Raw genomic sequence first — 26,281 nt, forward strand, 5'->3', positions numbered from 1 at the left:
CACTTGGACTGGCAGAGGTGATCCCCTGGTGTAGCCCACCTCTGAGCGGGTGCAGGTGGGTGCAGGTGGTTGGTTTAGGGAGGTGAAAGGTGTGAGGGTACCTGGGCACCAGGCGCAGCCCCTGGGCACCACACGCAGCCTCTGGGCACCGTGCCCACTCCTGCAACCGGGCTCACCTCCCCACGGCTCTGCTGTGCCCTACAATGCCCAAAGCACGGTGCAGGCAACAGCATCTGCTTTCTTGGCATTTGTGATGGATGGGAGCTCATACCCAGCTAGAGGTCAGCATTTCCATTTCCATGGGATTTCTGAAGTCTGGCTGTTAAAGGACGGGGGCGTTTGGGTGGTGGTCAGGCTGCAGATGCATTACAGAGCTGCTGGGGAACCAGAGGATGGAAAACCCGTGTGCCATAGGCAGCTGCATGGAAGCTAGTGGGAGATGCCTTGCTGAGCTCTGGGATGGTGGGATCTGTTTGCCATGAGAGATGGAAGTGATGGGGTTTTTGCTTGCTGAGGGTTGATGCCTTTAGTGGGATGTTCCCTGAGGGGCACTGGAGGGGTGGGTGGAGGTTCCCCTACCAGGGAGCCAGCCTGGTGCTGTGGCTGCAGCGCTACCATTTCGGGGACAGAGAGGAAGAAGCAGAGCACCACGCTGCCACCAGTGACCCTCGGGATCGGGCCTTAGTGGCTGGGCAGCCGCAGGCCACGATGTTTGTGGGTGACACCGTGTCCATGGCTCAGCCCCGCTGCCCATGCGGCACTGCCGGTGGTCCTGCCATTAGGAGAAATACGATATTTGCAGCGTGAGGTTGCGAAAAGCCTGTGGCCACGAAAAGAAAAGGAAATGACTTTTTTTGTGGTGTTTGCGTGCACGCGTGTGCATGCGCTGCTGCGCCGGGGGCGGCTGACCGGGAGCTGCTGGGGTCCCCCCGCCCCGGCACAGCGCCCGACGCCGGCAGGAAGCGCCGCCGCGGCCGTCCCCGCACGGCTGCCGCTGTCCCATCGCCGCTGCGCCCTGGCAGCCCCGAGACACCAACATGTTCCAGAGGAAGCGCAGCGTCTCCTTCGGCGGCTACGGCTGGTGGGTGCCTTCCCCTTCCCTCCCTCCCTCGCTGCCGTGTGAGGAGCTTTCCTTCCCTCCGCGGCTCAGAGCAGGAATCACCCCGCGCTGTGGCGCGGTGCCCTCCCGGCAGAGACCTTCCCACCGTGCCAGCCGCAGCATGTGCGTGTCGGGAACGACCTTCTTGCCCCTGTGCCCGCAGGAAGCCTGGCACAACTTCAGCCCAGCGAAACCTCGTGAGCCCCGCAGGTGATGGGCAGCGAGGGGACCTCCCTGGGGGCTCCTGGTGGGCTCCTGTGGGCACATTACCTGCGAGACTGTCCCTGCCCCTTTCTATCGCTGCTGAGGCCCTGCTGCCTGCTCCTCTTGTACTCAGACAGCGATGCTTACAGCCACCTTTGGCACTTTGGGGTGCAGCAAGCTCCCTCCTGGTCCAGGGCAGGTTCCCAGCACCACTGGCACCTCCATGAGTCACCCCTGCTTTGTCCTCAGCAGAGAACCATGGCTGCTGCCTGCACCCCGAGGTCAGCGGGACTGTTTGCTCCTGTCTCTTTCCTCTGACAGGTGTTGATCTATAGGGAAACAGCTTAAGAAAACGACACCGTTCTCCCTCTGCCCTCCCCTCAGGTCTCCTCCCCGAGGTGTTTTATGCCTGTTCCAAGTCTGTGCTGTAGGGTTGTGATGCTGTGATGGTGTTGGGTGTTTGGGGCCGAAGGTTGCTCTGCCCCCTCCTCGTTCCACAGTGGCTGTGGGGGCTGGGACTGGACAATGGCAGCCCCCGGGCTTTGAGGGGAATGTGGTGCTGTGGACTTGGAGCTGCTTGAGACTGGCTGGGGGAAATGCTGAGTAACTGTGAGGGCTGTAGGAGGGCAGCTGGCGTGCAGAGGCTTTCGGCAGGGTCCCCTGGGATGGAGCGCACGCCTCGCTGAAGCCAAGAGAGCTGCCTTGGGCTGGACTGTGTTCTCTTTACATAGAAAGGGGAAGGGAGCACGTGGATAGATTTCTGTACAAGTAAGTTTTGTGATATGTGGGCTCATTTTGTGGTGGCCAAATGGCAGCTCTTGGACAGGTCTGCCCCACAGTCGCGGTTGTGAGCAGTGGCTCTGGGGCCCTGACTGCCCGAGGGCATCCCAGGGGCTTCCCGCTGCGGTGGAGCAGAGCCTGACCCTCATTGGCAGGGGCACTCAGGGCCAGCTGGGCTTTGCTCTGCTTTTTTCTTGCTGTGCTTTGGCAGTTGCAGGGGAAAGAAAACCACGAGCCGGAGAGTCGCTCAGGAAAATGGGGGCTGCACTGGCTGGGGGGGCTGTGCCGGCTGCTGGTGGCTCTGCTGGCTTTTGGGGGGCTGTGCCACCGTTGCAGCTGGAGCTGGGGGAACAAGACATGGGCTTTAGACACCGTGTCAGTATCTGCACGGTGAGAGCTGCGGCGGGAGCCCCGTTCTCCGTGAGCTGTGGGGGTTGCTCCCAAGGGGTCCGTGCACTTCTCCCCGGGTCCCTGGGGAAGACGCTGCCTGGAAAGCCCTGTGCGCTGCCGGGAGAACCTTCTCGGGGCGTTTACTGCAAAAGAAGGGACCTGCCACAGCCCCGTACCTGCACCTGCATTTTCTCACGGTCCCGGCCGACCCACCCTTCCTGTGGGGCTGCGTGTGAGGTGCCTGGGCACACCCAGCCGCCTCCTGCTGTGGCTGCACTCGCTATTTCCAGCCTCTGCTGGGCTGGAAATTGCTATTATTTCCCTCTACCAGCTGCATCTGCTGCCAGCGAGGTGCCGGAGCAGTGTGTTCACCTTGGGGGGCAGATGTGGTGCCCGCAGTTTGGCTGTAGGGATGCACATGGTGTGCAAAGCCATTGTGAGTGCTGCCCCCGGAGCTGGTGCTGCCCAGGGCGGGGGAGCCCCAGGGCTGTGGGGTGTTTCATTTTGCCTTCTCCGGAGCAGAGCAGGGCAGGGCCGAAAAACGGCTCTCATAGTCACACTGCAACTGCGGTTTCCCAAACATGGGAGTTTCTTTCCTGTGTGGTTTTTTTCGTTTGTTTCTTTTTTTCCCCTTCTCACTCTTAAGAGGCCAAATAACAACAACTGTTTTTTCTTCCCGTGGTTCTGGATGGAGCCACGTGTACAGCCTCTACTCAGGGACAGGTCCCTTGGGAGCTGCCCCAGCCACCCATTGTCCCTGAGCTGCTTTGCCTCTGTCACTGAGTTTGGAAACAACTCTGCTCCCCAGCATGCTCTGATGTTCAACATGATTTAATGATCAACAAGGTCTGGGCAGGCTTGTAAAGTATTAAGTCACAATAGCAGGTGCCCTAGGTTTATTTTTAGGAGCAGCAGCGGGCTGACTCTCCAGATCAGAGCATGGAAGCTGATGTTTGAGGAAATGCCTGGAACAGAGCTCCCCTGGCCATGGGATTCTATGAGTGTGATGTTGCTGCAAGAGCGGGACCCTGGGGAAGGTAATGGTGCCTCTGCCTCAGTGCCTGTCAGGCTCAGCCCGTGGCATGGAGCACAGGGGCCCGGCCCTGCTGCGCCGCCCGCGGGTGCAGCCACCCTGCGACAGCAGAGCCCAGCCGGGGAGTGGAGAAGGTAAAGCTGCAAGTGCGGGGGAAGCTGTACTTCTGTGGCCATGCCGTGTCCTCTGCGATCACAGTGCAAAACAAGAGGGCGTTGGGGGTATTATTTTGCTGTTTGGTCTTTTTTTGCGATGTGGAATTGATTCCATGTGGCAGATAACAGAGCATTTTCTGCCAAAAGATATTGTTTTGCATTTTGAGACATTACTATGATTTGCATTAATTAATATTAATATGACTGTAACCACAATGATTCTGAGGAGATGAACACTCATTATCAGTGCCAGGGAAATGAGTGAAGCAACTGGGGCTGCCGGTCCCACACAAGCCAGCTGGGGCTGGGAGCGATGGTACTGCTCTGTGTTTTGTCTGCCTGGGGCCGGGTTGCATTTGTAGGGTTTGGTGGGATCTTCCCAGCACATCAGGGCTGTCACAGGTCCATTATCTGTAAATGTTTTGTGGAAGCTGTGCTTTGGAGAGAGCTGGGACACAGGTGATGCCCTCCTCTCTTGCCCAGCTCACCTCTGGCATTCCAGATTGGGAGGCAGCAGTTCTGCTCTGGTCACCACCAGGAAAGAACTAGGATTTTTTCTTGCTTGCTGCCAGGCTTCATTTTGGGTTAAATCTTGGTTGATTTTGTTTTCTGATGAAGTCTTTCTGTGGTGATCGTCGTGTCAGCTGGAGTGCTGGCACCTCCAGAGGATATACTGAGGTCGTGTTTGGCAGCAGCCCCCAGTACCCAATCCCCTCCCAGCTACATCTGGAGCCCCTGCAGTAACACCCTCCTCTGCTCTCTCCCCAGGATCGACAAGACAATGCTGGCCAGCCTGAAGATCAAGTGAGTACCTGGCTCTTCTCTCATGTAGTGATTTCCTGTGGGCTGCGTGGTGCTGGGAGCTGGCTCTGTGTGGGGAGGAGGATGCTTTCCTGGGAGTTGGGCTCCAGCTGGTGCAGTGGAGTCCAGCCATGTCCACCCACTGCAGGACGTGCATTTGTGCATGTCCCACAGTCTGTTCTCCTGAAAGCCTAAAGTGAATCAGGCACTGGGAGATCACAACAAACACGGTGACGCACTCGCTGTGAGATCAGGGGGCTGAGGTGTGCATGGGGCAACTCACAGGGCACCAGCTCTACCTTGGGGGTAACGGGGGTGGGAATCAGCAGGTCAGGCTGGCGCTGAGATTCTGGGTATAAATCCAGTGAAGTCTGGAGGTTTTGTATTTTGTTTGTCAGTCTTGCAGTCTGGAGAGATGGTGAGTGTCAGTGGGACAGTGGGTGCCTGTGACCCAGCTCCTCTCCTGTGCTGCTGAGGGGCCCTGGGCACTGCTCTGGAAGGGGTGAAGATGCTACTGGGGCCCCGGAGGGTCTGTGGACTGGCAGTGTTGCTCGGTGGGTCCATCTTGGATTTGCCACAGACTTGCTGGACACTTGCTGGGTGGTGTGGGTTGTGTGGCTCTGGCACATCCCATGGGCCACATGTGCTGGGCCACATCCCATGCTGTGATGGAGCGAGTTGTGTGAGGACACCATTCCTGCTGGGATATGTCCTTGGCTGATGGGGAAGAGAAGGTGGTGAAGGTCTGTCAGTGGTGGCACCGATGCTCTCTTGCTCCCTCAGCACTCGTGGCTGTCTGGGACCTGCCTCCTGTTCCCACCAGCTTTGTCCTCCTGGCTGGACATCCTGGGTACTGATCTCTTCTCTCCCACTGTGGTGCATCGTCCCCTCTCCTGCATCCCAGATAAGCTCCCCAGGTCGGGGGTTCCCCATTGTGAGCACACAGCTCCAGCACCATCAGCTACCCCCTGTGCTGATACAGAAATACTCTGGCCAGGCCTCCCCTGGGCTCCAGGCAATGCACAGGGTGATGGCTTATTCGGTTTCCCTCTATAATCGCTGTGCAAATTATTCATTAATGGAAAAGTATCCGAAAAGCCTGGGGGAGCTGCTGCCTGAATGAGCCAGCAAATGCCCGCTGTAAATGGCACAGCCCAATCGCCGGTGCTACGCTCATTGCTCAGGTTGTGCTGAACTAATGAGAAGTTTAAATCAATGTTTACCACTTTGGGGAGCAGAGGGAATTCTCTGCAGACTTTCCTTTTCCCGTGAAGCCGAGAAGGACTGAGCTGCTCCTTGTATTCTGCCTACACTGTGCCCTGATGTTTTTCTAAGGCTGGTGCAGCAGTAGTCCCCTGCACCCTCCTCTCTCCACCGTGCCAGGCAACTAACGCCGTGCTTGGAGTGCCGTGCCAGTGCTGTGGGCACGCTGCCGTGCTCCTGCCTGGGTAGGATGAGGGTCTGGGGCCACGTTTCCCTGTCTCTCTCTCTCCCCCTCCTGCACTGGCCAGAGGAGGGAGTTTCCTTGGAGCTTTTGATGAACATCCACTGCTGTTTGCAGCTAATGCTTCCCACAGCCCTGTGGTGCTTCTGGTCTGTGGGTAGGCTGCCTCATTAAGTGGTTCTATAATTGGGGCTCAGCCAGAGCCACGATTCGTGTTTGTAAAAGCTTTTAAAATTATAAAAATACGAGAAACCCAAACTTTTGGGTTTTTAGCGCCCTCTTGTTATTGCTGCAGCTTCTGAGTGTCCTGGTTTAACCCATGGCACAGAGGCACCAGGCACTGGAAGCTTTCTTTCCCTGTGTAAGTTATTACTGAAAATCTGAGCTGCTCTCCGCATGCCCTGGAGCACCTCAGGGAGCCTCGTGCTGCTGCAGACATCAGCTCTGACTTGCAGAACCCTGGCAGGGGGGCAGCAGCACACGGTGGTGGATGTGGCCCCTCAGAGCTGGCGTTTGGAGGGATGGAGCCTGGCAGTGGGAGGGCTGAGTGATGCAGGGCAATCCCTGCCTGTCCTCCCCGGGGATAAACTCGCCCACACAGGGTCAGGATAAACTCACCCACGCAGGTGGCACTGGGGCATCAAAGCAGTTTTCCCTCTCCCTGTCTCTCCTTTTTCTTCTTCAGTTCGGGTTTCATTAGTTCCTATGGTAACCATGAATGTGTCTGAGGGACTGGAGAGCATGAGGAGGCACTGCAGAGTGGGAGTGTTGGGAGGTGTGATGGGTGGGGAGCCCTGGCATCACGGGCAGGGCTCAGCTGACCCCTCTGGTGACAGGTGCTGGCAAAGGTGCCAGGGCTGCAGGTGGGCAGGGAAGGTGTTGCACAGGACTCAAGCATTCCCGGGCAGCTGCTGTCAAACAGCCACACTTGCTGCTAAGCCTCTGTGAAGGCCCAGGAAGCTCTGGCAAGTTTGGGAAGACCTGAGCCAGATGGCAGCTAAGCCGCTTCCCAAGTGGGAAGGTCAGCTTGGAGGAAAACATCGGCCTGCAAAAGGTCTTTGCATGTCAAAGAGCAGTTCTGGCCAGGTGAGCCAGCCAGCTGGGTTTATCTGCCTCTCACATCAGCCCAGCAAACACAGGGGTCCCCAAGAAAACAGGCAGAGACCCTTGAGCCCCCTTAGCCTTGTGAAGTCCTTGTACTGGGGATGCTGGAGGTGGAAAAGTGGGATGGGGACTTTCCTCTCATGAGGATGAATTCATGGGGCCCTTCCTCCTCCTCTCTGGAACAAACTGGTAGGGTGGTGTCCCACGGGGGGTTCACCAGCCCTTTACCTGCTGACAGCTCCTCAGCCTTTGTGCTCTGGTTATTTGCTCATTGGTATTGATGGGGTGTACTGAGAAACCACAGAATATTAAACAACAACAACAAAAAAAAACCAGTAAAAAAAGCTCCTCCTTCAGGCAGAGTCACCTCTTCTTTTAGCCTTATAAAGCAGAAATAGAACCAAAATTATCATGTCTCTGTGGAATGGAGGAGCCATGTACAGCAATTACTGGGAGTCAGTGTGTGTGCAGTCAGAACTCACATGAAAGAGCATGTGATGCTCCTCTGCCGATGGCAGCAGGAGGATGAAGGTGGGAAAAGATGAAAGACTTACTCGACCTTTGTAAAAAGAGCTGTGTCCAGGCTTGAGGCTCTTTAATATTTGATGGGCTGGAGCTGAGTTAATGGGAAGATGTGGGAATGATTTAGTGTCTTGGAGATGGCTGCACTGACTATTGCACTAACCTTGGAGGTTTGTGCTTGGGTTCTGTGAGGACAAGGTCTGGCAAGCAGATTGCATCTAAGTAAATTCCTTTGACTTATTAGCACTTCATAAATGGATAATTGCATGCAAATGTATGTTTTGCAATTATATTTAGCCAGAGAAGCACATGCAAAGGAAATGCTGTCAAAACTACTGCAAAGCAGCCAGCTGCAGCGCACAGGGAGGCTTCCCATCTCCCGTGCCTTGGAACTGCTCCTCTCCATAGCTGCCGAGCCTGGAGCCTTCCCAGTGTAACCCCAGCAATGACCCCCACCAGCCAACATGCCTGGGATAGTTATCCCAATTCTGGAGCCTGGCAGAACCCCTGGCAGTGACCCCTTTTCACCAGTGTGCCTGGGGATGGTTATCCTGTCTGTGGTGCAGAAATGACTGGGAAGGACTGAGCGTGCAGGGCCAGGGTGCAAGGAATGCCCTGGACTTGCAGAAAACTTTAAATTCAGTTAAAACCAGTGCTGGGCTGGAGGGTCAGAGTGAGGCCAGGCTGCGTCTCTCAATGGGTCAGTGCTGGATGGGTGTTAGTTGTGCACCCAGCGGTGCAGGGCCATGGCAGGTCAGAGTCATGGCTGGGCATGGCATGCCAAGCAAAATGAGTCCTTGTGTTGGCAGCGGGTCTTGTGCTGGGTTCCTGCTGGGACAAAGCCCCTTGCAGTGCCAGGGAACTGCAGGTGTGTGCCCAGGGATGGTGACAGGTCCCTGTTGCTGCTGTGGGTGGTGGCTGCTGCTGTCCCTGCTCGCCATCAGCTGCTTGAGTTTCCTGCCGGGATGGTGGCAGGGCCATGGTCTGTCCTTCCCCAGCCAGCCTGAGGACTGGTGGGAGATTTACAAAATCCAGCCTGTCCCAACGTCTCCCTGCTATCTCTGGCAAGCAGGCAGGAGTGCTTCCCTCTTCGTGGAAGGGCAGTTATCGCCCTGGCCGCCTGCCCACACCCAGCCCTGCACCCACACAGCATCCTCCCAGCACGTCTCACAGCCTGCCTGGGACAGAGAAAGCTTTCACGGGAGGAGGAAGGTGCTGTCAGCTCTGAGGAGTTGGAGTGTTTCAGCCATTTAATCTGGTAAGCCTCAGCTATATAAGATTTCAGGGTGGGGGAATGGCTCCGTTCACGCTCCCCCTCAGTAGTTGACTCTATGCTTTCCTCTTAGTGGCCTGCTGTAGATATTTGGGTTTATGTGAGGGTTTATTCCTGCAGAAAGCCCTGCTGTGGAGCGGAAGAGGTGGGCTGGGACCTGGCGGTGACGTTGGAGGTGGCGCAGCGGCGCGTCCTCGTGAGTGCCGCCCCGTCCATATGTTAAAATGTTGTTGTTGCTGTCAGACAGCCTTCCCCTATTTAAAGCTAGATTATCCACAATTACATCTGCCCAGAGGACTGAGCAGCCCCACGTGGGTCTATTTTTAGCTCTGTCTCAGAACTAATAAACTGTGCTGGTTTTTCCTCCTGCCATATTTATAGCCTGTCAGGCTGGGGGCTGTTTGCAGTCGGAGGGCGGTTGTTCGGAGAACAGCCACCTTCTGAGAGCAAATATTGTCGTGATGGGTGGAGGGAGCCAAGATGGCTGCGGTGATGGAGGCACCATCTGCCTGCGGGTTCTCTCCCTGTCTGCAAGAGTCACAGGGATCACCCAGTCAGGGTCTGGAGGGACTCTTGCCCCACTCGGCGTGGCTGCTGGCTTCCCCTCGGCCCTGGCCATGTGCCCACTGGCCTCTCCTCGGCTGTGGACATGTGCCCACTCGCCACCAGCGTGGGTGTGATTTGGGGACCGTGAGCAGCTCCATCTCTGCCAAGCCAAGGAGCCCGGAGCAGGGTAGGCAGTGCCGGCGTGGCAGTGCGGGCATTCTGCCAAAGCCTGTGGTTTGTTCCTGATGATAATTTTGTTAATTACTGTACTGCTCCCGCCGGCTGTTGCCTTTCCTGCAAGCTGGCAGGGTCCTGGCCTCCTGCTGCCGGCCGGCGCCGGCAAGCCCCACAGTCTGGCAGGGATGGGCAGCCACTGGCACCCAGCGGCATTCCCGTGCCATGGGAAGGCTTGGTGCTCGCAGGGCCATGGTCCTAGACTGGAAATGGCCCTCTCCATCTCTGCTATTTTATTTCCATTGGGGCTTGTGATGCTGGGTTTGCACTCAGTGACCCGTACAATATCCAAGGAACTCACATCTTCCAAAGCCTGTTGTGAAAACATAGCTCATCTCAGGCTCCCACCCGGAAGAGACAGTGTAGAGGCTTGACAGGTAGTTGAATAGGTCAGAGCTATATTCTGAGTCTCTGTGAAGTCTCAAAGGTCAGTCCTTTCAGGCACTGCCCTGCCTCGTTCCTCTCAAATGTTACTGGTGTCAGACCAGGGACCGCGACAGCTCCTCTCTCCTACAAGCAGTATAGTGTTAATCCTTTCCAGTTCAGAATGCAGAGTCCGCTTTCTAATGCCCTGACAAGCTGATCTGGGTCTCTTGTTCCTGATCATTGATGAGGTTGCACAGTGTGAAGTGATTTGAAGAGGAAGATGGTGGATCTGCAGCTAAAAGCTGCTTCATTTTCCATCTTTTGTTATTTGGAGCAAGAGGCAAGGAAAAAGCTGTAGAGCAACAGAAACCTCTGGATGTGATTGACTTCAGCACGTTCCCTGTAGAGTATGGATGTGTCAGAGATAATACCTGTGTTTTAGCTCCACAAATTATATGTCTTTTAATGCTTTCACATCAAACAAGGTGTGTGAGGGAGGTGGGTAATTGAGACGGTGTCATCTCTGGGAGAGCGGCTGGGGCCCAGGCGCTGCTGCTCTGCTGCCACCCCCTGTGGCACTGGGACCTGTTCCATGACCCCTTTGCTGCCCACCGCCGATGAGCGCAGCCCTGGGGCAGTGGTCCCTTGGGGGTTTCTGGCGGTAGAAGGTGCTCCATCTGCGGTGGGCCGGGTGTGCCACTGCGGCAGCGGGGGCTCAGGGGAGAGAGTGACAGTGGAGCCACCGGGGAGGGGGCTTAGAGAGGCCCAGGCACGCGCTCCACTTGGCTGAGCTCCTCTGCACATGGGATTAGCGCTTCTCTGGAGCAGGAGCAGCCCTCTGGAGCCAGCTGTGTGTCCAGCATTGCCACCAGGACCTGCCTTTGCAGCCACCAGTTCTCCTGCTTGCTCTGCGCAGGCGAGGACCTGCTCCCAGCCTGGGGCAGCCCGCCCATGCTGGAGCCCTGCACAGCACCCACTTGCCCCTCAGTGCCACGGCCCCTGGGGCTGGGTTAGCAAAACGCGAGCCTGGGTTTTGCCTGTGCAGTGTGGGACTGGTGCCGCTGTGCTGCATCCAGTGCTGTCACTGAGTGCTTTGGGATGTTTATTCTGAGACTGGCTGCTGCAGAGGTGGGGCTGCAGTGGTGCCTTTCCCCAGCAGTGGGGCTTGGAGACACGGGTCAGCATCTCCTGCAGCTGCTGGCCCTGCACCTCTCCTGGCATTCCCCTGCCCATGGCCAATAAGAACCTGTGCAGGATGAAGGGCAGCTCTCCCTGGAACACTGGGCTCAGCAAGCAGTACCTTCTGAGCCTCCTGCCCAGGCACACCCTGCTCCTCCCCACCTCAGCCTAGGGTCACCCCCTTCTCCCACATCCCTTGCAGCATCCTCAGGAAGGGCATTGCTCCATTGAGGTTAAAGTTTGGGCCTAATCCTGAGCTTCCCAGATGGATTCCAGTAGTGATTGATTGGCATAATGGCTTCAGGGATGGCCTTTGCTCTATATGGGCAGTGGAGGAAGGACCAGGGGCTGAGCAGGGTGCTGGTGGTGGTGGAAGCGTTGGGCAAGTGGCACATGTTAGTGGCTGTGCATTCCAAATCTGGCATTATTAGTGATGTTACTGATGAATGGTGACATTTAGCTCACTGATTTGCTAGTGAAATTCAGAGGATCTGTTCATGCTGTAAAGACTAATTTCCTCTGTTGATTTGATCTAATTTAATTGGATGCTGAAATCTTGGAGCTCATCTCTTCAGGAGGCCTGTGTTCACAGGGAGAAATACCCCAAATTATCAGGAATACAATTTCCATGTAATTGTGCTGCTGTCGTTGCCACAACTACCTTGTTCTGTGTCAGCTGTGCTGCGGCTGATGCTGCCCCCAATGCCACCACACAACCACTGCTGCTGGGCAGGGAGAGCCCAAAGGTGACTCACTTGGGCTGCCAATGACAGCATAGTGTTTGGCTCATAGCCAGATGGCACACAACGGATGGGAGAGGTGTGCAAGAGACTCCTTGTACCCACAGCTTGCTTTGTTCTTTGATAAATGAGTCTTGGAAAACCACTCACTATTCATGTGTTGATTGCATGGTCAGCATTCCAGGCTCCTGTCACTGATGCTCTTGGGTGACTGCTCCTTGGTGGCTTTCTTGAAGTTCTTGGCCTGGCTACGGCTCAGGCCTTACCTCCTTTGGAGCTAGTCTGGTTGAGTGTGTCTGTCACGTGTGGTGCTTGGCATCACCTGCACACGCTGCAGCCACGGGCCATTTCACTGGGATGCTCCGGAGGCTGTGTGCCTTCGAGCAGGGGCAGCCTGGGCTGCACAGGGAGGAGCTGCTTCCAGTACCTTCCTTAGCCGTGCTCCTCAGCATCCGCTCTGCCCAGGGGAGGGTGACAAGACCCACCTGACCTCAGCTTCTTTCTGCAGCGAGAGTTCTTTTGTTTTTGTTCTTTCATTGTGGCTTTGACCACTGTCCCTGCGTATTGCTGGGGAGGGCTGGAAATTGTGCTGGGGAGATGGACCATCACAAGCCCTCCTTGGCCACAGGCAGAAGGTCGATGCTTGGCTGCACTTATCACAGGGATGGGCTCTGGACAGGGCAAGCCCGCAGCCTGTGTGCTCCTGCTTGAGCTCAGCAGGTAAATTTCTCTTTTCTTGCACTTCAACCCTGTTGCTCTGTACCAGAGCTACAGTGCCAGGGCACAGGGAGCCCTCAGGGCTGGGGCACTGCTGTGCTGGGGGAGCCTTGCCAACGTGTGGGGTGGGAGCTGGGGAGCTGGGGCTGCCCCATGCCTTGGCACACATCGATCCAATCTCTCAGCACTGATGTGGTGTTGGGGTGGCTGGTGGCGTGTCACACCTGTCTTGCACCATTTCTGGGGAGATAATCTCACTGTGCTCTGTCTCCCATTGCCTGCATGGAAGAGCTAGCTCTGTGCTTTCCTGGGATTTCCTTCATGTCTTTCTAACTGAAGCCATAAAATAAATTTCTAATCAGATTACTTGGGGCTGGATGTAATGTAATCTAAAGCCCTATTTCTTGTGATACTTCTCTAAAAGTGGATGCCCTCTTATCCTCTTCCTGCAGCACCAATTGAAATACTGTAATCGCTTTCTCCCTGGTTTGCAAGCTCCCAAATCCGTTTCTGCCATGCCAGGGAAATTGGGATGTGACTGCTCCTTTGCAGGGAAACAGTTACTATTTTTGGGTTTCGGGCCGTGTTGCATTGTCTCCTTTTGTTCCTCTCTGGCTCCCAGTCCCTGGTGCTGGCACAGCTGCCCCATCCTAGCTCTCCCTCCTGGGCAGTGCGGGTGCCTGTGCTCAGGTGGGAAGCAGTGCCCAGAGGGACTCTGGGTGAGTGCCTGGGGCAGTGGCGAAGGGTCCCAAGGTGGTGGGGACGGGCCCGGGGTGGATCTCTGGGCTCCCCGTCAGCTGCTGCAGCCCCGGCACGGTGCCGCAGGGATGGGCCGGCCGTGCCTCCAGCCCGGCTGTGGCAAATGCCTGGCATAGCTCATGTATTTCTGGCGCTGTCCCTCATAAGTGAGGGAACCAGAAATATCTCCTGCCTTGGGAGGCACTGAGGGTGACAGGGACATGTCCTGCACTGCCTGATGAGGCAGCACCACGGCTCTGGCCGGAGAGGCCCTGAGTCACTAGAGCTGGGCTCAGCTGTGCTTGCAGCTCAGGTGTGAACATGGGGTTGGGTCCTCTGCAGGTGGAAAGGCCCCTGCAGGTGGCTGAGGAAGACTGATGGGTGCTCACCTGTGGGGGGTTTCATCCCATTGCAGCATCAATACAAAAGCCAAAGTTACTACATAAATTAATGGCTTCATAATAATATTAACAGTGTCATTTATTCATGGCAGATTCAGCACTCCTAGGGATAAGGGCATAGTCTTGTCCCAGTCTGGTGGTTTCAGATCCTCTTTCTTAGCAGAGTGTCCAAACGGCCTCCAGGTGATGTATTGATCACGGCATGTAATTGTCCTGACCTGTCGTGTGCTCCCTTCAGCCCCTCGGGCTTCCTAGTTCCTGGCCAACTGCTTTCTCTGAAGCAAAAATGTCAGGGCATTTTTCAAGAGATATTTATTTCTTCATAAAACAGGGGCAACTGCTTACCCTGGAGGTAATTTAGTCACTGAAGGGGTGATAGTGAATGAGGTTTTAAAGGAAGGATGGAGACTTGGAGTCTCGAACTGCAGCGTTCTGTCTTAGGAGATGCCCTTTGGGACATCTGGAGAGCATCTGGGGGTGCTGACCCTGACAGTGCATCCCTATTGCAAACATTCACAAAGGCGATGGGTGCTTTGGTGGCATCACTGCCGGAACAGGAGGTTGGATGGAGCTGGAGGGGGCAAAGCATGGGGAAGACAGGCAGGGGCAGGAGCTTTCAGATGCACCAGCCCTGCCACCTTGTTTGCCTCCCTAGGCATCCCTGTCATCCTGCCCCGGTCCATCCTGGAGCAGATACCAGACAGCAGAACCTAAGAAATACAGGGCAGGTTCTGCAGGGCCCCACACAGCCACAGGTGATGTCCTGCGGAGCAGGAGGTCCTGGTTTCTTTTAGCTGTGTGAGCATCCAGCCCTCCTAGGAGAATCCATAGCCCTCCAGCCCCTCACCATCTATTATCTTGCCCTCAGCCTATAAATTACAAATCAGCTGCAATGAGTCCAGAAGCAGTTACTTCCATTGTGGACTGGGCCATGTTTGGGTGGAGAGGGAACCTGACTGAGTTTCTGCTCAAAGTGTTGGTTTATTTCCAAATAGGAGAGAATTGAACATCTTTAAAAATCAATACAAAGCCACTTCAGCATAAACCAAGAGGAGATTAATACTTAACTTGTCTGGAAAAGGGGAGGGGAGATGTGGAAAATGTCTCCAGAGAATGAGACTCAATGAAATTCGAATCTGCCTGTTTAATGCGAGAGGTAAAAGATTTAAAATTAACTCCCCTCCCCCTCCATTAACTGGAAACTACTGAGGTGCTGGAGAATTAGTGTAATTTGGTACAGAAACAGGATCTAATTTCATTCTCTTTCTCCTCTTTTTTTTTTTTTTTTGTTTGTTTGTTTGTTTCCTATGCCTGAGAAATTTGCCAGACTCATAGCTTCAGCTTGAAGGAAAGCAGACAGGTATTTTCTGCAGGAAGAGATCTGTTGATCCACCAAAAACTTTATTGAAAGACTTGGCAGTGCAGGTAGCACCCAGGTTTTGCAGGATTAATTCCTCTTACCCACTTACGTTCACTCACTACCATTCAGAGTTTGGCATCATCTGATGTTTTGAGGAGGCACAAATGCATTTCAGTATTTTTGGAGAATGAGTTGGGCTTTCTCCTGTGGGGAAATGGGTACCTTGACACTTGTCTGCTGGATTTGCTGCTGCCTCAGTCTCCCCATGGACCTCGAGATCTGGCGAAATACAAAATTACTGATCTTGGGTTTAAGTTTGGGTCTTGACTCTCTGGAGTGATCCATGTGCACGGTGTAGGTCGGGATGGGTGCTGTGGTGACACTGAAACGCTGTCTGGTTCATCTGGGGTGAATTCATGTGGTGTGTTGACAAAAGTAACATCACGCCTGGTTTTATCTGACTTACAGTAGGATACAGAAAGAGATTACAGCAATGATAGGGGTTTTGTTGTTGTTGAATTTAAAGAATCCATCTGATTAGAGATTCTGCTGAAACATTTAGATAGAGAAGGCCAGAACTGAGATTATGTTGATTTCCTTAAGGATGGTAGACAAGAGGGTGACAGGCAGGGGAAGTGGGTGAAGCAGGAGGGTGACAGGCAGGACGAGGCTGCAGGAGTAGCTGTTCCCTGCCAGATGTGGTCTGTGGCCTCTGCAAGCTGTTTCTCCTGAGCAAACACATTTATTACAGACTTTGCCAGGGGAGCCCCATGCATTGTTAATGATTGACTGCCCCAGCTGGGGGTTTCCAGGCAGCTCTTGTTCCATGCTGGGCTCTTGCTCTGTGGCTGGGGAGCAGGGGGCCTTTCTCTCCATCTTTCCCTGGGAGTTGCTCAGGTCCCACTTGAGTGCACGGTGCATGTGGTTGCCTGCAGCCTGTGTGTGCCCCCCCAGCAGATTCCTGTTTGTGGCAGGGTTCCCCCAAAACCCTGACCTGGCTGTGACACTTTGTGGAGCAGCTGCTCCAGGGGCCCTGCAACCCACTGCCAGAGGGGTTCTGTCCTCCCTGCTCTAAGGTCAGGCTGGTTAAACCCACCCAGGGCAGGGGGCTTGACCAGATGCAGGAGGATTGTTTCGACTGTTCCTAATGCCTACAGGGATACAGAGAACCAGTAGGCTGTGGGCAGATGCCGGTGTCCTGTCCTGTGCTGGGTGGATGTTCTTATATATGTTCCCACACCTGCAGGCAGCATGGATGGTGCTTTCATCCTTCGGACCAGGAAGTTGCTCAAAGTGCTGTAGCTTGTCCTTTGTCTAATTCCTGTGAAAATTAAACTGGCAGAGGAGAAAGGTGAGATAAGGGGGGCACAGGGACCTGGGTGTTTTATCACCACGGCAACAAGGATTTCCAGGGAAAGGTGCTGAGGTGAGAAGTAGATAATTTACAGTTTACCTAATAAAGTACTCTTATTTCCTGGAGGGAGCTGTGTGTCAGCTCCCGCTGTGAGGGACAGGCTCGAGGCCCCGTGCTGTCCCGCTGCTGCAGCCTGGGCTCAGGGGGGAGGGATGCTCGGGCCTGGCAGAGGGATGGCAGGGCCAGGCTGGGACCAGCTGGGAGGTCCCGCGGGGGTTTGCTGCGGTAAGGAACCGGTCTGTGGGGCAGGAGCGAGTCCTCCCTCTGCGGGGTTGAAGGGTCTGTGCTGGCACTTCGCCCCTCAAGGAGCCCGGGCCGTGGCTGCCGGGAAAGCGTCCGTACCGGGGTGACCCGGGCGCTCTGCCGCGGACAGTCGGGTCCCCGGGCCCTTGACGTGCTCAGAGCCCCGCCCGCCCGCAGAGTCGGCCCGGGGGTGTTCGGGGGGTCTGCGGACACACCCACGCTCCCTCGGCCGGAGGGGAAGGGGGGCAGAGCTGCCGCCATTCCGCGGCCGCTCCCGCGGGACTCCGTTACCGGCCCCGCGCTCGTTACCGGCGGCGCGGGGAGCGCGCGGGGCGCGCGCGGGGCGGCGCGGGGCGGGGGCGGTCGCGGCCGTGGACGCGCCGCCGCCCCCGCCGGTGCCGGCGCTCGGTGGCGGCGGCAGCGGCGATGTCCCGGGCGAGCGGCAGGACGCGGTCCCGGCGCGCAGGGGTGCGGGCGGCCGTGGTGCTGATCGGGCTCCTGCATCGCTCCCGGCAGAGCAGCGAGAGAAGGTGACGCCGCGGGGAGCCGGGTAGCGCTCGGTACCGTCGGCCGGGCAGAGCCCGGGGGCTGCGGGGGGACTCGGGGCCAACGGCGGGAGCGGCGGATGGAATTACTGGGCGGAGGGTGCCGGCGGCGGTACCGGGAGCTGGAAAATAGGCACCGGGATAATCGTGACCCGCTCGCGGTGCGCGCTGTGTGCCGGCAGCGGTACCGGGGACCAGGCAGCAGGCACCGGCATAACCGTGACCCGCTTGCGCTGGGCGCTGTGCGCTGGCAGCGGTGCCGGGAGCCGGGCACCGGAGTAGCCGCGACCGCTCAGAGCGCGTGTCGGTGCCCGTGTGTGCAGGGGCCGCGCTCCCCGGGCCAGGTGAGCCCCGACGCCGCCGCTGCTGCAGAGCCGGCGGGACCAGCGCGATTCTCAGGGCCCCCTCGGGCTCCCGTGCAGGCAGAACCGCTGTAACTTGGCTCCGCAGCTTTGTCTGCGCCGGGAACAGCTGACAAATGGTTTCATCTTTCATTGCCGAAACCATGGGCTGTACTTGGTGTTCAACTTTGTGCCGTAGGAAATGGCCTGTTTGCAGTGCTGTGCGAGCTGGCATCTGCTCCGCGGGCGCCGCTCCCCCCGCTCCGCACGGGAGTTGCTCTTGTCTTCAGAGGTTGACCCCGCGCTGATCTATGCGGGCTGCCCCGGGCAGGGAGTTTTCTCCTCCAGAACTCTGCTGCTCTGGCAACTTCGGTGTTAAAAATATTCAGAAATATGCACCCAAACCTCACAGTGTGTGTACCTCTGGTTCAGGGTGGAAGGAATATGGGCACTGCTGCAGACTGAAGGGTTTTTCGTTTCTTTTTTCTTGGTTCAGTTTGTGACTTTGTACCAAGCTCGAATGAAGAATTGGTTATTTGGAATCTTTATTGTAAAATATTCTCCCACTCCCTAATCTGTAAGCATGAAAAAATCAGAGTGAGGTGACTGAGGATGAAGCTTTTTGTCCACCACCAGTTGTGGATTGTGGGTTTGTACCCCATTTTTCGGTGCTGCTGGCATAGGGGCTTTGCCTTGGACAGCTGGTGCCATTGAGAGCAGGATTTCAGTGATGCGCTAAAGACTGAACACTGGCGTTCCTGGGGAGTTCATATGTCACTGTTGTTGTTTTGGGATATTTTCTTCTCCCTTGCTGGGGTATTAGGTAGATCATCAAAGTGGAACAGTTGGAAAAACCAGCCCCCAGGTCCCGAATGAGCAGCAGTAACGGATGCTCACCTGAGCTGAGCCATGGCTGGGTGCCCTGTACCACACTCCCTGGCTGGAATGCCGGATGTGGGGTCTGAACTGGGGCTCCCAGGTGGGCTTGGCTGTTCCTGCCCCTGCTGTTGCTCCTTGGGTTTTGTCTTGTTCAGCCAAGACCCATTCCAGCCATAGCTCTGCCCTTGGACCATGAGCTTCAGATACTGGCTAGCGAGTGTTGGAGGGGCTGGCTGGCTGGGGGGGGTGACCTGAAGTCTCTTCTCCTGCTTTCACGTGTGGTAGAGGACCCCCCATGTGTGGGAACTATCCGAGTGCAGAGGGATGCTGGTGGGGGCCCAGGTGATCCTCTGGATGTTGTAACCACTGAAACTCATTGGCCAATCCTGCATTTGCCTCAAGGGCAGGGAGTGCTTCACTAGTCACACCAAGCAAGACTTTGCCAAAGAGTTTTCTGTCCCCCAGGTACCAGGTTTCTATAAGTGAGTCCAGCATGACACTGGAGTGCTTAGAAAAAAACTGGCTCTGAACTTGCACAGGAATCTGCCCCGTGATGTGTGAGTCTGGTTTTATTTTTTTCCCCAGCATCTTGTTGTGCACAAAACGTCTCAGTGTGCCTCTTGCTGCGGGGTTTACTGAGTACAACAAGAGTCACACAGACAGCTCAAGGGGAGAACAAGACCCTGAGGAGGTTTTTTTCTGTCTGCCGTGGACTGAGGAGCCTCCATGGGAGTGATTGCAAGAATTCAAGCAGTGCTTTACGGTGGTTGTTTCATCTTATGCAAGCTGCCAGGGCCATCAAAGTGACATAATCTGCAGGAAAAGGAAGGGACTGCTAGCGGCATCGTCAAAAGGGACTCTGTTCCTCCACCTGCTCCTATTTGCTTTTTTCCCTCCTACATTCGGTCTTTGTTCTGCATTTGCAATTGAATTTTGCTTTCTATGAGCCATATGCAAGCCTGGCAAGATCAGTGGCAGCTGCAGAGTCTATGGTGGCCCATGTCCCTTCCTTGTTAGCAACCCAGCAAAGTGCAGTGTAACACAGCAGGCTCCCTTGCAGAGCTGGGTGATGCTTACCTGCCCCTCCACCTGCAGCCTTCTCACCTGTGCCTCCCCTGCGCACTTGAGCTGGAGCGGAGGAGCGGGGAGGCCTGGGGGGTGGCTGCTGCTGGGGGTTCCTCCTTGCTCCTGTTTTGCTCTGAAAGCCTGGCATTTGGAACTGTATTTCTATCAAAATGAATTTTCCTGAATGTCCCACATGCAAGTGAGGTGATGCTGTGGTGGCTCTCCTCTCACAGGGGAGAGCTGGTGGGTGGGTGCCTTGGTGTGGGGCACCTCTCCACTCACAGCCTCCCCTTGCCCTTTGGCATCAGTCCCGTGGCCTTTGGGGATACAGGTTTCTGGGAGCTGTTCTCTGCAATTTGCAAATTATTGAATCAGCTCAGAAACGGCTGCCCGAGGCTCCTGGCTCGGGTTTGGCAGGAATAGGATCAGACAAGCCTTCTGGTCTGAAAATGTCTGCAAGTGCCTTGGCTGATTTACCCAGATCTGCAGGAAATTACCACTTTCTCTGTTCCTGCAAGGGAGAGCAGGCAGCACATTTTGTAAAAGATAAAAACTTCTTCTCACCATTACTTGCATATCGAGCCTCACTGTCCTGGCCTGGCCCAGTGGAAAGCCCTTGGCCAGTTGGAAAGATTCCAGCATCTGTAGAGGTGCAGGCAAAGCAGGAGTCAGCTTCTCGCTGGCCTCCCCTCCCCAAGCAGGATGGGCAATGTGTGGCACAGCAGGGACCCCACGGCCAGCGCAGGCAGCTGGGATCCTGCCTGCTCAAGTGCGGGACGCTCTGAACTGTTCAACAATGGTTATTCCCTGTTCAGAGGGGGAATTAGAGCCAACCCCACTGGCAGTTAAATGTCACCTTGCTCTGAGCAGGGCTGCGATCCCGCTCCGAGGACAGTGCGTCGGGGACGCTGTGTGTGTGCAGGTGCAGGCTGGCAGTTTGCAAATACGTAATTTATTGCAAGAAATGTAGATGAGAAAATGCTGCACTTTTTTTTTTGCTGTCTCAGGCTTTGATGTGAGAAGGGTAACACTGCTGGATAGGGCTAGGCTGAGCCAGGAGGTAACAAGGTAAATCAGTTTTTAGGGAAGATGTTCCATGGCAGGGGCTCTGCCCAGGAGTCTGGAAGCTCTGCAGTGCTGAATTCCTGGGCTGGACCCCATGTCTGGGGGGGATTCTGGAGCCCCACGGCTGTCTGACATCAGTGGGAGCCTGCAGCAGTGCGTGTCCTCTGCTGATGTCCTCCCTGGGATGAGTGATGATGCAGCGAGATCTTGCTTGCCTGGCATCCTGGGATTGGGTGGAGAGCTGCTCAAAGTCAGGGCAAGGTGCTTCATTCAGGCACTCACTGCAGATTTCCAGGTGTAAACTCACAGCAAGGTACCCTTGTCTGTGTTGCAAAAAACCCACACTTTTGGTTGAGGTTTTTTTTTTTTGCAACTTGTGAGCAGCTGCCAAGGGCTCCTGGCCACTGCTGCTCTGCCTGGTGTGTCAGCAGGTGCTTGTGTCCCTGGAGCCAGCGGTCAGACCCAGCTGTGCGGGGGATGGAGAGGAGCCCCCCCAGAGGGAGGACGAGCAGCCTGTGCCCTGCTCCCACCACCCGCCATGGACAGGGCTGAGCCCGGGCAGGGGGAGGATGGAAAGTGATATGGAAGCACAGTCCCCTCTGAAAACTTATGAGACTGGGCATGGCATATTAAATAAACTAAAAAGGAAGCAGCTGGCAAGGTGATGCCCATCAAGGATAAAAAATGATGAGTCCAAAAATAGAGGCTGTTAATTTACAGGAGAGTCATTGCTGACCTTCTCAGGGATGCAGCATCTGACAGGCAGAACTTGTTGCTGCAGGAGTTTGGTGCCTCCTTAGGCCAGGTTTGATCTGTGGAATTAAGCATAGGCATATGGGTAACCTGGGATGCTCCTATCTCATTTGCTCATGGTGACAGATGTAGAGCCAACCACGTGTTGTGGAGCACTTCACCATTTCAGGTAATATGTTGACATCTCCCCTCCCCAGCTGTGATTTATCTGAATGTACTGTGTTGACTTAGAGCCTGTCTGGGAAATAAATCAGATGGAGAAAATGAAGAGGTGCGATGCATTAGGGGTTTTTCATTAGGCTTTGGGTTGAGAGAGCATGAGATAAGTGTGCATTTGGAGTCAGGGTCCAGATGGGAACAATCGGGGGGTCCAGGCAGCCTTGGCTCTGTACTGAACAGGACTTTTTAATCAGAATTTCAATATGTTGGTGGGGTTTACCAAATGCAGGATATGTATTTGAAGGTACTTTAGGATTGTGATCAGGGATGCTTTAAAGAGAAAGACTTCACCTGCCCTTGCTGTGTTGGGAGCTCACCAGTGCCCATGTACCCAAAATGGGGGGAAAAATCCCCATTTTCTCCTCCTTTGGAAGGAGCCAGGAGACCAGCTCTTACTTGGCGGGCTCTGCCTTCCTGGGAGCTGGCAACAGGTGCCCCTGAGCACAGTCCCAGGAGGGGGCTGGGATGGCAGGGGTGATCTCAGTCTCCGTTCAGAAACGCTGCAGTCGGCCCTGCCATAACCACATTAAGGTATTTCCTTAATTAGATTTACTAAGTATGCAGGATTCTAATTCTCTCTTTTCCTTCTCTCTTAATTTGCCTAATGAGAAAAACAACAAAATAAAATTACAAAAGTGATGCCCGTGTTTCCTTCTGGAGAGGCTGGTGTCTGGCCACGTGGCTCCGGAGGATGCTCTGGCCCATTCTGTGCGCTGGTGCCTGGCTGTAGCCGTGGCCAGGGTGGGCACACAGACATTGGGGGCAGACAGACCCCCCTGGCACCTGCCGGATGCCCCCTCAGGAAACAAACACAGCACTGGGACCTTTGGTTACGTTGTTGGTGCTGGAGCCGCGCGACTCCTGTGGTGCCAGGGAGAGGCGAGTACGTGGGGAGCTGCCCAGCATCCCCAGCGCCCATCCTCACTGGTGTGGGCACTGCCACCTCTGCTGTGCTTTAGGCTCTGCAGAGACTTGTACCGTCAGTGTCAGCTGGGGACTGGGTCATGGTGTGGGGCTGCTGTGAGCCCCCGCAGGCTCTGGGGTCGCTTCAGGGGAATCCCTGAGGGCTGCACCCCAGTGCACAGACAAAGATGTGCTAATCTGCCTCATGGTTCATTTATCATCACTTGAGGGTCATCAGTTTGGGAAATGGGCCACTGGCCCTTGACCCCAGCACTGATGGTGAACTGAATCATTGGCGTCTGTGGCTGGACTTCAACATAACAGATTCCCAATGCAGAGACCCGTTCCAAGCAGTCGTTGGGGATGGGCTTGTTTTGCTCTCCCGGAACTGCAGGAGCAGTTCCAGCAGTTTGGCCCCAAAGAAGCAGCCAGCATGTGACAGAGGAACATGTTGTTAAGTTGGGTGATTTTATAATACTTAGAATATGATGCTATGGCAACCCACTACAAATCCCAGATCAAATCAAATTATTTGTGCGCATCCCTGTAACTTTAATCTTTTCAAAGTCGTATCTGTTTTATGCCTTTGAGGCCACTGTGCAGCTGAGTGCAATCAGGCAGAGCTCAGGGTTCAAAGCAAGGAGAGCAGAGGATGAGTAGTTTGCTCCAGATCAGGCTGTGCTTTAGTGTCCTAGAAAGTCAAAGAGCAAACAAGGAAAATCTGTCATCCTCGGCATTTTTGAGTAGTAGAGACATGGTGAGGTTGTGGGGAGTAGAGAGGGAAGGAGCTTGATAAACGGTATGGGTGGGCAGTACAGGAATTCTGCTATTGCCTCACATTGCTCCAATTCATTTCTTGCATTGAAAAAACTGGAAGATACCAGGAGCTCAAATGAGGTGTAACAATGTAAATTTAACCTTGCTCTGATATGAAAAAGAGAGATTTATTTTGGTTTAATGTAATGTGAAATGTCAGTTCTTGGTCTGGATTCATTTTTGGACACAATGCAATGGGTATTTCCCCCAATGCCTCTGGCTACATCCATGTTGCTGGCACAGCCCAGGTGGTGCTGTGCCTCCCCTGGCTGTGAGTGGGATGATGCTTCTGGTCCCACTTTCCCTTCCCAGCCTCCCTGCTGCCCCCCCGCTGTCTCCTTGGTGCCTCCCACTTCATCCCCTCAGCATCTCCATGGCACAGGTCCTGCTGAGGAGGGGCTGCAGGCACCGAGCTTGCCCATGACCGGCAAGTGATTGTCACCTGCTGTCACAAATACTGGGGCTTGGGAGGAGGGGGCAGCACGGGTGGGAGAGCAGGGTGGTGGGGCTGTGGTGAGGGCAGGTGTTTCCAGAGGTCAGTGTGCCCCCTCTAGCAGGAGCTGTGTTCTGGAGAGGGCCCCGGCGGCATCGGTGCCCGTTGCCTGCACGCTGCGCTGTGTGGAGCCATCCCGGGGCGCGCTGCCATGGGAACCAAACCTCGTTACGGTGAGATAAACAGTTGGACATTTTGGCCCGGTTTCTGCAGGACTAACCTGGCAGGGACAAGAGGAAACTAAATTAAATCTCAGATTTTCTGACTCCCGGAGGAGCATCTGGCAGTGCCGCTGCGTGACGGCATGGCTGCCTGCCCGGGAACCGCCGGGCGAGAGGGATGGGAATTTTGTTCAGTGGAGGGCTGAGGCCGTACTTTTCCAAAGCTTAGGGGACTTTTGTGGGGGGCTGTCTTGGCAGCTCCGTGGCACAGGGGCTGCTTTCTGCTTTCCTGGGGCCTTGCATCTTCATGATGGCTCTTGGTACTTCTAAATCCAGTGCCTGTGCCAGGTGCTGTGTTGGCAAAGGGGCCCTTGGCTGGGTCACTCCAGACCCATGCTGGGGTGTCCCTGGGTGTTCCCGAGCCTCCTTTGCTGCCAGAAGGCTGCTCAGCCGCAGGTCCTGCTCTGGTGAGGAGGATGCCAGAGGGAGGGGACCCATGGGGATGGGCTGTCATAGGAACCCAGCCTTGCCGTCCCTGCAGCACCAACACCACACATGAGGACTCGCAGCCCACACTGGGCACGGGCTCTTCTGATGACTTTTATCACCTTCTCACACTGTCTGTTGGTTTTTTTCTCAGATTCCAGATATTACTGTACAGGCAGCTGCACGCCACGGCTTTGCCAAGGGAGATAACCCTCATCTCCTGCCTCGTGTGCTGGCTCGGGCGGGGGGAGCTGACATGCCTGTGTTTGGTTTTCCAGGAAGCAGGAGTTGCTGAACAGCACGGATGTGACCGTCCCGGAGCGGCCCCTGTCACCCCCCCTCACGGCCCCGCCGACCATGAAGGTGAGTGTGCGGGCACTGGGCCGGGCCAAGGCCCCGGGTTTGGAAAGCCAAGTTGGTGGGGAGCGGCACTTCCAACGCAGCGGCTGCACGGATCAGGGCTGTTCCCACAGGAGCAGCAGGAGGTGGTTTCTGGAATTCAGCTGGCAGCCTGTTCCAATGCCATCCATCTCTCCATCCGCGGTGGCGGGGCCTGCGTGCCGGCGGCCTGTCCCGCGCTGGCACTCACATTATGCAATCGCGAGCAGTGATGCCAAGCAGGGTGCTGAGTCCCAGTGCTGCTTTCCTTCCAGTAACCCTCCTCCAGCACCGTGGCAGGTGGCTCTGTGTCAGCATGAGGCAGACACTGTGTCCCTGGCAGGTGGGCACTGATGCAGGGGCTGACCCACTGTTCCCTCCTGCCAGGGAAACTTGGCCACTGCCACGCTGTGCCAGGCATGGGCAACTCCAGAGGTGCCAAACGAAACTAAATCCATGCATCTTCCAGGCTGGAATTTGCCTGTGAGCCTCTGGATTTGTTTGTGTTTCCTTGTTTGGAGGTTCCCAGTGGCCCCACTGCCACTTTGATATTGCTGCCATCGGCTTGGGACAGGTAGAGGCTGGGATGTATCTGCTGACATTGAAGAGATGAACTTCGAGCTGCCTGGGACAGGGGATGTCAGGGATCAGGCACGGGCATTGGAACAGACACGGGAGCAAGTCCCTGGCCTGTGCTTCGTCAGAGCTGTGCAGGTGTTCTGGCCAAGGGAGACGTGTCCTGCCTCCCCCTGACACTGCTGGGACAGGAAGGCCCTCTTGGTGCTCGTGCCCGTTCTGCAGCTCCTGAGCCAGCAGCTTGGGTGTCCTGAGCATGACTCCAGGAGGATTTACAATTGGGATTTGTTCAGCTTCTTTGGAAGGGCTGTGGCTTTTTTGTGCATACAGATTTCCAGCTGGAGAGTGATTTTCTATCTCCTGCCCAGCACCCAGTTTCTGCTGCAGCTCTCTCAGGAGAGTTCCCACCTGAGGGGCACGGTGCACCCCACTGCAGGGGCATGAGTCCTGCCATGGGGCCGGACATCCTGTCGTGAGGCTTTACATCTTGCCTGTGGAGCTGTGCATCCCAGCAGGCCTGTCCCCTGCAAACCCTCACCTGCTTCCTGCCCAACCTGTTCGGGACACTTTGCCTCCCAGGGGAGCCACCCTTTGAAATAACAAGACAGCTGTCCTGCTGTGCTTCTGGCTTGAGGAAACATTGACGAAGGGAGGTGTGGGGCTGGGCAGGGATGGCTAGGCTGGTGCTCAGCTGCTCTTGCTGGGTGCCTGTGAGGAGTTCTGGCTGTGTGGCTGATGCAGGTGGGGAGTGATGCCAAGGAGGTAATGGATTTCTTCTGGGGCTTGCTGGTGAGTGCTGTGACATGTGGAGAAGAGTGCTGCGGAGGGGCGCTGGCACAGCTCTGCTCGCTGCCCTCC

General features: G+C 55.6%; 1 protein-coding gene across 1 annotated transcript in view; it reads left to right on the top strand.

Annotated features, from left to right (window-relative positions):
- The first annotated feature begins 844 nt into the window (after nucleotides 1-844).
- The window catches only part of RAP1GAP2 (RAP1 GTPase activating protein 2), a 47,946-nt gene continuing 22,509 nt past the window's right edge, over nucleotides 845-26,281 (top strand). Inside the window, 4 exon segments of the mRNA XM_069033220.1 lie at nucleotides 845-1,018; nucleotides 1,020-1,081; nucleotides 4,430-4,465; nucleotides 24,748-24,832. Of these exon segments, the coding sequence (XP_068889321.1) occupies nucleotides 845-1,018; nucleotides 1,020-1,081; nucleotides 4,430-4,465; nucleotides 24,748-24,832 (357 nt within the window).

The sequence above is a fragment of the Aphelocoma coerulescens genome, chromosome 19 (assembly GCF_041296385.1).
Source record: "Aphelocoma coerulescens isolate FSJ_1873_10779 chromosome 19, UR_Acoe_1.0, whole genome shotgun sequence".
Taxonomy (NCBI): domain Eukaryota; kingdom Metazoa; phylum Chordata; class Aves; order Passeriformes; family Corvidae; genus Aphelocoma; species Aphelocoma coerulescens.